Source organism: Coccinella septempunctata, chromosome 9 (assembly GCF_907165205.1).
Source record: "Coccinella septempunctata chromosome 9, icCocSept1.1, whole genome shotgun sequence".
In the NCBI taxonomy this organism is placed as follows: domain Eukaryota; kingdom Metazoa; phylum Arthropoda; class Insecta; order Coleoptera; family Coccinellidae; genus Coccinella; species Coccinella septempunctata.
Genome location: NC_058197.1, coordinates 6,006,488 through 6,020,162, shown reverse-complemented (window position 1 = coordinate 6,020,162; position 13,675 = coordinate 6,006,488). Strand labels below are relative to the sequence as shown.

Here is a 13,675-nt window from a genome sequence, read left to right as displayed (position 1 = left end):
GAGCAACACGTAGAGCAGGTAAGTGAGGCAATGATGGAGGCATTTCACTCTAGCTGCCCATTGACCAAGGCTCGATCAAGTAAAGAAGCTCCTTGGTGGAATGACAACCTGTCAAACCTTCGAAAGGAAGTCCGTCGGCTCTTCAACAGAGCCAAACGAGACAGTAACTGGCAAGGGTATACTGAGAAACTCACTCAGTACAACAAGGAGATCAGGAAGGCCAAAAGACTTAATTTTCAAGCCTTTTGTGAAAATATCACTTCCACTCCCACAGCAGCCAGACTTCAGAAGGTCATGGCAAAAGGGGGAACTAACCCCATTATGTCGCTTAAGAAGCCAGATGGTTCTTACACTGAAGGAGAGAAGGAACGAGCCAGTCTTCTTCTCAAAACACACTTCCCAGGTAGTGAACCAATAGATAATACTGAAACAGCAATGAAGTACACCAAGAACTCCCGCAAGGAGGACTGGGACATTGCTAAGAAAATATTCACAAGGCAACGACTTGAATGGGCCATAAGCACCTTTCAGCCGTATAAATCCCCAGGAGTGGATGGGGTGATTCCGATACTCCTGCAGAAAGGAGTGGAGGAGATCCTCCCTCATCTATTAAATATCACAAGGAGCAGTTTGGCATTGGGTCAAATACCTAGAAGATGGAGAAGGGCAAGAGTTACCTTCATTCCAAAATTAGGGAAAAAGGACGGGACTGACCCTCGATCCTTTAGACCCATTTGCTTAACATCGTTTCTTCTAAAAACGATGGAGAAAGTAGTGGATAACTACATAAAAACGGAGTATCTGGAGAAAATACCACTTCACAATTGTCAGCATGCTTACAGGGCGGGACGTTCAACGGAAACCGCCCTGTATCAGTTGACTGAAGTCATCCAGAGAACTCTGAACAACAAAGAAATCGCCATGTGTGCCTTCCTGGATGTATCTGGGGCCTTTGACAACACAACACACGTGTCTGTCAGAGATGCACTTAAGAGGCGAGGAGTGAATGATACCATTTTAAAGTGGATGTATGAGGTGTTAACGACGAGAATAGCTGAGACCTCGATGGGCGATGAAACCGTCTTTGTCAAAGCTACTCGTGGAACACCTCAGGGAGGGGTAATATCTCCCCTCTTATGGAGTCTAGTAGTAGATGAACTTCTACACAGGCTAACGGAGCTAGGCTTCGAATGTGTAGGCTATGCTGATGACATAGTCCTGATAATTAGAGGAAAATTCGAAGGCATTCTCTGCGACATAATGCAGAAGGGCCTTAGAATTATTGAGCAGTGGTGCTTGTCTGTGGGGTTGAACGTTAACCCAACCAAGACCACAGTAGTTCCGTTCACGCGGAAGAGGAACCTTCCAGCCATGAAGACGTTAACATTAAACGGTAATATCTTGGAGTGGGGGTCTGAAGTCAAATACCTAGGAATAACCCTGGATAGCAAACTTCTGTGGAATAAGCATGTTGATAATGCTACTGGCAAAGCTACAAGGGCTCTGATGGCGTGCAGACGTCTATGCGGCAGGAATTGGGGTTGTAACCCAAAAATACTGCGATGGATGTACGTCATGATTGTAAGACCTATAATCACATATGGGGCAGTAGCCTGGTTTGCTAAGGCAGGTCAGGTAAGTACGAGGAGAATGCTCGACAGAGTACAAAGGCTTGCCTGTGTGTGCATCACAGGAGCCATGAGGACGTGTCCAACTAGGGCGCTTGAGATCATCACAGACCTCACACCTCTACATCTAGTGATTGATAGGGTAGCTCATGAGGCCATCCTCAGATTATCTAAGGAAGGAACAGGTAACGAGAGAATCAAGAGTCAGAGAGTTTGGTCCTCCCTGAACGACTACATCTCATCTGCAAACCTTCCTAGTGACTTAATGATCAAGAAAGTAAGCATTGAGAAAAATTTCAGTACAATGCTAAGTAAAAGAAGAGATTGGGAACGGGAGTACACCGCCTACAATCTTAAAGAAAATACATTAAAATGGTATACAGATGGTTCTAAAACCGCTACAGGAGCTGGCGCTGGGATTTATGGGCCAAGTACCAAGTGTGAACTATCGTTAGGCTCCTGTACAAGCGTCCTTCAAACGGAAATACTGGCAATCGAAAGATGCCTAGATGTAAATCTAGAAAGAAACTATCAGAAGTGTGATATAGCTATTCATACAGATAGTCAAGCTGCCGTAAAGGCACTGAGCTCCTATGTCATCGATTCAAAGCTGATTTGGGAGTGCCGGAATAAACTCAATGATGTAGGCAAGAAGAATAAGGTCTCTTTAATCTGGGTTCCCGGTCACTCGGGAATCGTAGGAAACGAGAAGGCCAATAAACTTGCCAGGGAGAGCGCACAAACGCCACTCACTGGCCCAGAACCCTTCTGTGGTATAGGAAAATGCACCTACAAGAAGGAGTTTATGGAGAAGGAGAAAGCCGAAAGGGAAAAACTCTGGCGGAATCTCCCAGGAATGGATCACTCCAAAAAGTTCCTTCGGAACTTTGAAACTGCTAGATCCAAAAAATATCTGGATCTCAGTAAGAACCAACTACACCTACTCACTGGCTTTCTCACAGGACATTGTCGCCTAAAGAAGCATCTGTTGAGAATGGGTTTGTCGGACACAGACGAGTGTAGATTCTGTGGGGAGGAGGAGGAAACTCCTATTCACCTGGTTACGGAATGCTTTGCCATTGTGAGCCAAAGAAAAGAGTGCTTTGGACGAGAAACTTGTAGGAGTGGGGAATTATCCTCGTTGAAGCCGTCCCAGATATTGGATTTCATCAGATCTCTGGATCTGGAAGGCGAGCTGTAAAGGGCGCGATGAAAACAGCTCTGTTAGGGGGCACAATAGACCTTAAGGTCGCAGTGAACTGTAACCCCTTCTCACTATATACTATATAATATGACATGAACACGCACGCTATTTTAATAAAAATTAAACAAGTAGAAAGATGGGAAACGAGGCGACTAAAGCGATTTGAGCGACATCTGTGTGTCACGCGTGTTTTTAAAACGCTAGGACTGGTTCAAATATTGATTTGAGTGCCATTTGCAGAAATATATGACATTTTTTAAGATTTCAGACGTCAATTTTGATCGAAGAGGTCTTGAATGTTTTGATTCTCATTCCGCTTTTTGTTTATCTGGCTCGTTCTAGTTGCTGATTTTTGGAGTTTTTTTGTCTTATTTCTTGGTGAAAACATCAAAATATTGTTCGAAAATTATTGAATGGTGAAGAACGGTGGATCAAATAATAAAATGTATTTTACGTGATTAAGTTTTTCACTCAACTAAGGAAAATGGAAGCGTAAGTATTAAAAGTCGTAACATGTGAATCGGTCATTCATTGATTCTTATTTTCAGTGCTCCGAAGTGGATAAAATTCTCAGGGCTTGAAGACAATTACTTCAGCAAACACTACTAACTACACCATGTGCAAGGAACATTTTACTGCAGGTCAATTGAGAACTGTTCATCGACGTGAATTGTTGTATGCAGAAAGCATCCCTTGCATGAACGGCCTATGACCTATGAATATGATGATCTTTATAGGTCCATTCAATGATTCTCAATTGCTACTCTTTCAATATATTCAGAAATGCGGAGGTTTTATTGATTTCCATTTGGGAACCAAGTGACTGTCAAATTGTTGTTTAGAAATTCAAAGTTTTATGAAACCTGCTGTGAGTGTTTTGTTCATTCATTAATCAATGTATATTTTACAAATTCAACTAAGTTCATTAATTCAAAACAACCTATTGTACAGAAACAACACCTTCGACGTATAGCAGATCACCATATACTTTAGTGTCCTAGGAAAAGCTTCATTTATTGCCCACTATTCCAATTTCTGTAAATTTTTTATGAATTGCAAATAAACATATAGCACATCCGACAGCGTTTTTCGTTGATATCAATTGATTCCAAACAATATTCAGATGAAAACTAACATCCTGATCACAAAGCAAAACCATACTTTTGTTTTGTCGCTCAGGATGTTTGTTTTCTGATAGAAACAAAGTCAATATTGGAATGCAATACGAGAAATAGAATTCGAATTTCGCGCCCCTCAATCAAAAAACAGAAAACTGTTATCAAAAAGTTTTCCTGTATTGACAGTGCGTTTTTAGCGCCATCTCATTGTCACGCGTGTTTTCACTGGCCAAAATGTAGTCGGTTTTTAGTACTAGCGATATGAGGGCGTTTCCTATCTTTCTACTATATAATCTTTGGTTCTGAGGTTATGTTATTTTGTTTTGACATTGAACTCAATGAAGACTTCAATATTGTGTTCAATATATTTTCATTACTTCTTGTTCATAATTCATAAGACAGCAAAGAAAAATGGTTAGAAACGGAAATGAAAGAGACCGAAGAGAGCGCAGTATCAGTAGAGTAGAAAAAACTTCTGATTGAAATAATGGAGGTATTTGAGGACTTGAGAGAAGGAAAATATCATCCTCTTTTTACATATAAAAATTCCCAAGTAGTGAATATAATTGTGTCAGTTATGACTTATGTCTCTATGTTATATAAAGAAAGATATGTTATTTCATGTTGAGTTTAATAATTTATTATTCGGATTCTTGTTTTATTGTTACATAGTCTTTCACTGAGGAACTGGATAAGTTCACGAAAAACCTCCTCAGCACGATGATGCAGAATCTGGAGAAAGAGATTGAGAAGAAGATGCAACTTGGCTGTTACAAACAGGCTCTACACACACTTCTTTGCTACGTAAAAAATCTTAGCCCATTCATATTAGAACGGAAGAAAATGAGCTGTGAACTTGTAGAAAACTCCATTTAGGCATTCTGAAATTTTCCTGAAAAATTTCTCTTCTCGGGATATTGAACGTCACAGGTTTCCAAAAAATTTCTCTCAAATCTCTCAATATCTCTCTGCCTATACATCTAATTTACCTACTTGCGTTCATCACTATAAATTCGTAGAATATAATATTTTTCACAACTTTCGTCCTAAGCATTTGTTCATTTACTCAACTCTTTTTCTGATAGGCAGCGATTAATTATTAACATTTTGCATTTTTTATTAATCAATATGTTACATTTTGTCCAATTCTTTTACAAAGTTTATCACTGAGGAATGGAATATAATTGATGTATACATTACAAACTCCTTTTGATTTTTCATTTGAGGTGGATAGATGGAAGTTAACAATACATTCTGGTGTTTTTTGAATATAAGGTTATCTATCTATTATATCAGGAGAATAGCCGTTGGTTTTGGCTAATGAGGTCATGTTGCGTACTTATTTTTTCAAAATTAGTTGCTGACAGTAGGGTAAACGATTAGACCTTTTAGAGATTTTGGAAGTATCGTAAGCCCAAAAACAAAATCTTCCAATAGTAAACGATCAATTAGAATTAGCAGAATCATTGAAAAACTTACAAATTCCGGAGGGTGCTAAACTAATTTACCTCGATGCTAAAAACCTATATACTTCTATTCCTCCAGATGAATGTATCACAATAATAGACAAAAAGTTAACGGAGAAAAACGTGACACCTGAATTGAAAAAGGATATTACAAGCCTTTTCAAAATATCCTTAGAGCAAAACTTTTGCCAATTTAACAATGGTATTTATAAATTTGATAAGGGTTTACCAATGGGTGCACCTCCATCATCCCTGATGGCAGAAAGTTTTATGGATCACTTGGAGGAAACATTATTTAATTTGAAGACTCCCATAATACGTCACATTTTCAAATATTACAGATACGTAGATTATATTTTGATCATATTTACAGGTGGCACAGATCTTATTTGGGTTTTGTTGGAATTATTCAACTTATTACATAAAAACATTCACTTTACATTGGAGATTGGTTTCAACCAGATCAACTTTCTAGATTTGACACTAACCTTGGAAGAAGACAGAATATCTGTGGATATATATAGAAAAGAATCCCAAACAGTAGCAATAATAAATGAAAGCTCGAACCACCCTGCTTACTACAAATTTGCTGCCCTCAACACTTACTTACACAGACTATTGAATTTACCATTGAGTAGAAGAGATTTTGATAAAGAGTTGGAAATAATAAAGTATATTGCTTACAAAAATGGTTACAAGTCAAATGTGGTTGACCGGTTGTTGATGAGGAAGTTCATAAAATTACACAACGATGATTCTAAGGATAATAAACAACCAGTGAAGAGATTATCGCTACCATTTTACGGTAAAATGTGTTATCCCATTGCGAAAATGTTTAGAAGACACAACATAGACATAGTATTCAAGGCCAACAACTGCCTTTACAACTATCTGCTGAATTGTAAGGATGTGACCCCGATATTGGAAAAGAACGGTGTATACAAACTCAACTGTAAGACGTGTGATAAATTCTACATCGGTAAAACGTTTAGGGCCTTGGGCACAAGGATATCTGAACACATAAGGAACTATAACGACAAAAGTTCCTTTGGAAAACATCTCAAAGGTGACAACCATGAATTTGATAAGGATGAAAATGTAGAACTTCTACACAGCTTAGATAGGGGTAATCTCCTTGACTTGATGGAAATATATGAAATTGCAAAAAATTTAAAAGTATATCCCGATAAATGCCTTAATACACAAGAGGAATCCCACCTCAGCTATCACCCCATTTTCGAGAATCTAATATAATATTGTTCACTTCATCTGTTGTCATTCGGAACGTGGCTTTTACATCTGTCAGTTATCATGTCAACATTCGATATTCTGTGAGTTGTCAATTATATATATGACGCTGTCGATACAATTTACGAGTGTTATAGGTAATCTATGGTTATAGTGGAGAAAAGAGTCTGTTCTATTGGAATTGAAAATAAAACCGGGGAAACTTTATTCAACCCTCTTGATATTGTAAATAAAAAAGACGATGACTATATGTATATGATACTTGATGCCTGTATGTTTGACAAGTAAGTCCCCATTCTGTTATTGTAAGGGGATCACATATCTATTTCATTTTTCCTTTTGTAGAACTCCTGAAGATGCCCTAACAATGCGAAACATGTAGAGTAGAAATTAAATGAAAAGAGTCCATTAAGTACAAGTAGTTTATTATATTATATTAAAAAAAATGGATTATGGCCGTCTAGTGAGTAACTTGTTAATTAGAATTTCGCCTGTCACCTGTTTTAACTTCTGTTCTTGTTCGACCATATGTATTTTATTCAGTTTTGTTAATGGGATGAAACGCGAAACATGCATGTTAACGAAATTTTAATCAAAAACTGCGAAACTATTCAAGTGTTCAATTTCCTTTGTTAGTTAAAATATTTGTACGAGTCAAAGACTCACCCTGCATACAGGAAATACTACAGCACTGTTTAGGTATGATATTTAAGATGGTTTTGATTTATCATCTCCGGAACTATACTACAGCTAAAATCATATAGTCTAAGATACGATATAAGAAATATATACCCTCATTTGTTATTTGATGATGACAAATGTTATAGGTTAGGCAATATGTGCATTGATAGATCGCAAATGGGTTGCCTAGCTAAATCAGGGGCTAATAGTGTTAAATAATGTTAACTTTCATCAACTTTTTTTGATCTACTACCCTCATTTGTTATTCATGAAATTCCAGCATAAGTCGACAAAAGAGGAAGGAATCAAGAAAACATGGGTTGCCTAGTTTTACCTTGGTACTCCCATGAGGTTGCCGGGTACAAAAAGCTAGACAACCGTCATTTATATACCCTCATCAGTTATTTAATTGGCTTTTTTTTCAATGAAAGGTTACTTTATTCCATATCTCACAGTATTAGGTTGCCTGGTCAAAGACCCAATATCTGAGTACTTGAAAAACAAACTAGCACCTGGAAATCATTCTTTTATCAGTAACTAGAAAACTGACAGAAATGAAATTGATCGAGAAATCGATACAAAAAATTTGATAGTGTTCGAATGGGTAGAAAAAGTCACCCTTGAAATTTGCTTTGCAAGAAACCTTTTCTTTATCATATTATATTATTGAAAAATTTATTGATTAATTGTCAATCTTCACTATTTTTTGACAAGAAGCCTACGAAAACGGCTAGTTCTGGATAACACTTTGGAAACATCAATATATATTTATATCATAAAATATATGTTTACATATATATATTCTGGGCCTTAATAATACAAGACAAGATAATTCCATGTAAGTAATCAGAAAGATACAGCTACTGCCATCTCCCCAGTCCCCTTCTCCAAACATCAATCACCCGCTTAATGTATATGTTATAAAAAGTAGATATTCGAGAACAACAAAAGATATTAAAAAAATAACGCCAATGACAAAATCATACCCAAAACACAGTTCCATTTCAGTCACATTATGATTGTTGCCATTTGGAAAACTCCCTACTACCCTATACAACTTCCCCGGAGAGGGTGCATGACAAAATTCATGAAAATCGAAAATTTCTTGACTTCTTTCATAAAATAGTACCTAAATAGAGAATAATTTTGTGCGTTACTTTTTTCTATTTTTCTCACTCTTCATAAGTAGTATGGGAATAAAAATTAGTGAAATAAATTGATATCACCTAAAATTTTAATATTGTTCCATTTCAGATTCTGCCTTGATCATCGAGTTTTTGAAATATGTGGAGGACATCAACATGATCCATGGCAAAAACACTGCGTTGCATGTAGCCGTTAGAAGACAATTAAAGGATGTGGTAGAATATATTGTTGGGCGAAATGCAGATGTGAATAAAAGAACTTGGCCGGGTGTACACCTCTGCATGAGTCAGTAAGAAGCAAAAGTGTTGAAATGATGAAAATCCCTCTAGAAAGCGGAGCTGACATGGAGATCAAAAACAAAATAGTACGAACACCACTCCATTTGGCTGTTGAGTACAATAATCTTGATCAAGTCAGGGCATTCATCATGAACGGCGCGAACGTAAATTCAACAGATCTTTTGGGAGGGACTCCTCTACACACTCTCTGCTCTAGAGGCTTATTCGATTTTGAATTATATGAGCTTCTCCTACAGAATTGTAACGTTAATGCAAAAGACAACCAAGGAGTCACACCGTTGCATTATTTGATTAGGTTTTTACCAGAAGATTCATCAACATCAGAGAAAAGAAAATTGATAAATTTATTTTTAAAATATGGCGGGGATTTACAAGCATCATACGACTTCTTCGGTACAGTTTTACATACTGCAGCCTTTTTCAACAAGTCTGTACCTTTTTTGGCGTTCTTGATAGACAAAATGGCAGATATGAACATTGTGGATACAGGAAATATAACATTAACAGCGGGTTTCATAAAGCTCTGATTGCCAAATCAAGCGCTTAATCGTCAATCAAATACGAAATTCTATGCTACTTTTTCCGATTTGATTCTCAATCACCGATTTAACCGTCTAATCAAGAAATTGTCCATCAACGATCCGAAATCGTCGGTCAACACCTCGTGATTGTCGATCAGGCAAAAAATGGGTTTCATAAAACATTTTGATGCTTGATCAACCGGAAAGCGCGTCATTTATCGACAATCAAGTTAAACGATAGAATTTGAGCGATTAACATATCAGTTATTCTAGAAATATTATTACCTTTATAAAGAAAATGTTGTCTGATACTTCATCTTCATCAGAAGAAAACAATGAAGAATATTATCTTAGAAGACCCCGTTCATTTAAAAACCTAAATGATCCCTTCGAAATGTATAATGATGCAGAATTCAAACACCGCTTCAGGTTCCATAAAAATTCAGTAATGGAACTTCTTCATAAAATTGGAGCAAAAATTGAGGCCCCCACTAAGAGAAACAGGGCGTTAAATGCAAAAATGCAAATAATAGTCGCATTAAGGTTTTATGCAACTGGAGGTTTCCAGATGACAATTGGGGACCATGTAAATATCACGAAACCGACAGTATGCAGAATAGTGAAGAGAGTTTCAACAGAAATAGCGAAACTGAAACCAAATTACATTTATTATAAACATTATAGCTCGTTGGCCAGGTTCGGTCCATGATTCCACAATATTTAATGATTCACCACTCATAGTGGAGATGGAACAAGGCTTGTATGGCAATTGCTATCTGTTGGGTGATAGTGGTTATGCATGCAAGCCTTTTCTATTTACGCCAGTATTAAATCCAGGAACTGAAGCAGAAAGAAGGTATAATCAAGCACACATCAAAACACGCAACTGCATTGAAAGATGCTTTGGTGTGTTGAAAAGACGCTTCCCTTGCTTATATTACGGATTAAGGAACAAGTTAAGTACATCCTTAACAATAATTATTGCATGCTGTGTCCTTCATAATTTGGCCCTGTCAGTTAATGACACTGTAGATACACTGGAAGAATTGCCTGAAAATTTTGAAGAAAGTGATATTGTTCATCATGATCAAGGACAACAAAACACAGCCATACGAAATGCATTAATAGCAGACCTTTTTGAGAGGTATGTTTCATAAATTTGAAATATAACTCGATTGTAATTGTAGATATGTTTTCAGATGAACGAGACCAATACTTCAATTCCAGAATATTTATTTTTGATATAATTAGGCTTATCACATATTTGGATTATATCAGGGAATATCAAACAGTAATAATAAATAGAGTTTTTCCTGAAATTTTTATTGAAAAACATATGTACATAAATGATAAGTATGATTATTAACTCGCTGCAACTTACGAAGTTGCAGTTTCAGAATTTTCTGCTCTATTTTGGCATTTTCCAATTTTTTCAAGTAATATCTATCTTTGGGAGTAAGGGTTTTTTTTCTAATTAGCCTTTTCAAGGGGGCTCTAGTTTTATTAAGTTTTTTGGTAATAGGAGGCAAGGAGGTAGAGGTAAGTTCTCCGCAAGGTTCTGGATCAACCCATTGGTTGGGAATGGGATTAACTCCTTGGTCAGGAATAGGATCTGGATCTCCTAGGTTAGGAATGGGTTCTGTCTCTACAGCTGGGATAGGATATTCTGAAAAGTAACTCATATTATAATAGCAATTGGCATAATACAGATAATGAATGAAGAGATAGAAGATATCTGGCTGAATAATGTTAGTTATGTAACATTATATTGTATTCTTATGGATATTCCAGAATTAAAAATGATATAGGTAACAAAGTGAAAGGTTCACATCAACTGCAATGGTATCATAAGTTCAAACTCACATTTTTGGTATCAAATATGAGAACTGATATTAACTCAAATCCTCTACCTCACATGAATAATACAATCAAAACATACATTAACACGTTGACTGTCCCCATTCTAATTTTTTTTTCACCCCCCACGTCCAACACATTTATCCCAAGATAAGGGTTGCTTATGTGTGATAAAATATATATTCTATGAAAAAATTAATTCTGCAGCCATTTAAGGAACTGTTCATGTTCAAAATTTTCAAGTCTAATGGAAGGCTTGATGCTGATATTTCTTGAATCATGTATGATTAATTATGATTGAGGTTATCAATACATATTTCTACAAGAGGTTCAACCCATATGAACCGACCACACTGCAGCGTTCATGAAAAGTAACCATATTTATCTTGAACGTTAAATGAATCAATGAATCACATACGACTCATGGACTCCTGGCGAAAATCTTTATGAATCATATGTGATGCATGAGACAGTCAACGTGTTAAATAACAAAATTCAGGAAAATTCATCAGGTTGCTGATTTCATCTTGAACTTCCTTGAAAATTGCTATTAAAATTTTCATATAATCTTACCTTTCATGCTGTAGTTGTACCCAACTGGACAATATGATATTATACAGGTAAAATGTCTTTCTGAATTCAGAAACAAAATTGAGAACTTCTCGTTTTGTATGTAATTTTAATATGCAGCACATACATTATGATTTTTTGAGATTATGAATTTTTCAGATCGATCTGTCAGAGTGCACTGATGATTAAGATTATATGAATTCATAACACACTTTTCACACTCGGATTTAATTTCTGAATTCATAAAGACATTGCGAATGTATGAGGCCAGCCTTAAATTGTCAAAATTGAGATGGGCTCAATATTGAACTCAGCTAGTACGTGAACTGTATATCTGGAGCGAACTCACCAAAATATATATGGGCATCATCGAATGGAATTTCTAATGGTCTGGCATTGTCCCCTAAAATGGATATTATCCTACGTTCTGTATCATCCAACATATTTTTGAATGACCCTCCTCCCGTAGCCATCATTTCTTTCTGTAATCAATACAACTGTATTATTATTCAAATAGATGACCACAATGTGCCATGCCATTCATTCAATCTCAAAATGTCTGATGATACTTTTTCCTGCCTAGCCTTCTCTCGTAACTGGTCGATAATGATGTTTTCCTCCCCTTGATCCATATTACTCAATAATTCTCTATATCTATCCTTCTACAATGAAAGTTGATCAAAATACAATAAACTTCAACTAATAGAATTCAAATTGGCACATACATTTTCCAGAGCCAAGTCCTTTCTTCCTCTCCTTTTGAGGTTTTCGTAGAGGGTTTTTAATTGTTGGGAGGTTCTGGGCACTGACGAGCAAGCATTGAAATTGCGAGAAATTTCCTCCCAAGCTTCCCTTTTATATTCAGAGCTGACTTTATTGGTCATTTTGCATTCAATTATGTCTTTTTTGCTGAAAAAAAATAAGTAATGAATTTTACCGACTTCCACGGAATTATTCAGAAAGATGACAAATTATACTTACGTTTCTACCAGCGAAAGCAGTAAGTTTTTATCTTCGTTCGTATAATTTGCGCTTCGAGCAAACAATACAACAACAATGTTAATCCAAAATTTGAAATGAAGTGACGCTTGCGCCACAGAACGAAGTATAAATGACATAATCTTAGACAACGCACAGTTTTTTGATGAAAATTATTTGGTGTTTCTATGTTTCTGTTGATCGGGACTTCAGAAAAGCGAGGTTGTCAGATTGTATTCCCCAATTAACTGACCGAGGTTTCTGATTTCACAATCAAGTTTTATGAAACGCGAATTTAGTTGATCGGCCGATGAAATTTGAATGAGCAATCAGATGATCGAGGAATCAACGAATCTTTATGAAACCCGCTGTTATGCATTTTATAAACTCTAAGAGCGGCGAACCTAAAGTTGAAGAAGTCCTTAAGTTTTTGTCTAGTCGGGAATGCCAATGCAAATTTCCATTTACCGATAATCTATTGAGATTCATTCAGTCAGACGAACAATGCATTGAATTCCAGATGTCATGTAGGAACGAGTTACGCATTCTTAAGGATCGGAAATTGAGAGAAAACGATTCTTTTTCTTTGTTCACGGCGTTGGCAACTAATGAGAGGGATTTAGCAAAAATTTATCGTTATGATCATTCGAGAACCACTGGAATAACTGATTTTGAAACGGAAAAGTTTCCAATTTATGGGAACTGGGAACGATTTGGTTAGAAATCATCAAAATGCTATAGCGATACTTGAAGCAGAAATTTCAATATACGATTTCCTGACTAAAGCTAGTGACAACGTTTTCGATCAGTGTTCATTTTATGAGATCGTAAAGTCCATACCCACTCAGGACATAGTCAAACTATCACTGAAATTGAATTAAAAATTAAGTTAGTTGCACCATTTAGTATCGAGTTTAATACTCGAAGGTTACTCTCTGGCATAGTTTTTCTATTTATGG

At 36.4% G+C, this 13,675-nt stretch overlaps 2 protein-coding genes across 3 annotated transcripts; one reads left to right on the top strand and one right to left on the bottom strand.

Moving 5' to 3' along the window:
• The first annotated feature begins 10,036 nt into the window (after positions 1-10,036).
• Positions 10,037-10,564, top strand: LOC123320855 (putative nuclease HARBI1). 2 transcript variants are annotated; one of them, XM_044908311.1, is made up of 3 exons: positions 10,037-10,247; positions 10,368-10,455; positions 10,511-10,552. In XM_044908311.1, exons 1-3 carry the CDS (start codon positions 10,058-10,060, stop codon positions 10,512-10,514), a joined length of 282 nt encoding a protein of 93 aa, XP_044764246.1. In that variant the 5' UTR covers positions 10,037-10,057; the 3' UTR covers positions 10,515-10,552. The 2 variants fall into 2 exon arrangements, with proteins under 2 accessions (XP_044764246.1, XP_044764245.1); XM_044908310.1 differs by having other exon boundaries at positions 10,037-10,455; positions 10,511-10,564.
• Positions 10,565-10,595: 31 nt separating this feature from the next.
• LOC123321042 lies at positions 10,596-12,622 on the bottom strand. Its single transcript, XM_044908546.1, has 5 exons — positions 12,464-12,622; positions 12,308-12,400; positions 12,088-12,220; positions 10,693-10,977; positions 10,596-10,624 (listed from the first exon to the last, which is right to left on the bottom strand). The coding sequence occupies exons 1-5, from the start codon at positions 12,620-12,622 to the stop codon at positions 10,596-10,598; spliced, it is 699 nt and encodes a 232-aa protein (XP_044764481.1).
• Positions 12,623-13,675: the final 1,053 nt, after the last annotated feature.

Excerpts from the sequence above, each read along its gene's own strand:
- LOC123320855 (XM_044908310.1), top strand. The coding sequence starts at position 10,058 with ATGGAACAAGGCTTGTATGGCAATTGCTATCTGTTGGGTGATAGTGGT.
- LOC123321042 (XM_044908546.1), bottom strand. The coding sequence starts at position 12,622 with ATGACCAATAAAGTCAGCTCTGAATATAAAAGGGAAGCTTGGGAGGAA. Across the intron at positions 12,401-12,463 it reads AGGACTTGGCTCTGGAAAAT|AAGGATAGATATAGAGAATT; the intron begins GTATGTGCCAAT and ends CTTTCATTGTAG. Across the intron at positions 10,978-12,087 it reads TGATGCCCATATATATTTTG|AATATCCTATCCCAGCTGTA; the intron begins GTGAGTTCGCTC and ends GTTACTTTTCAG.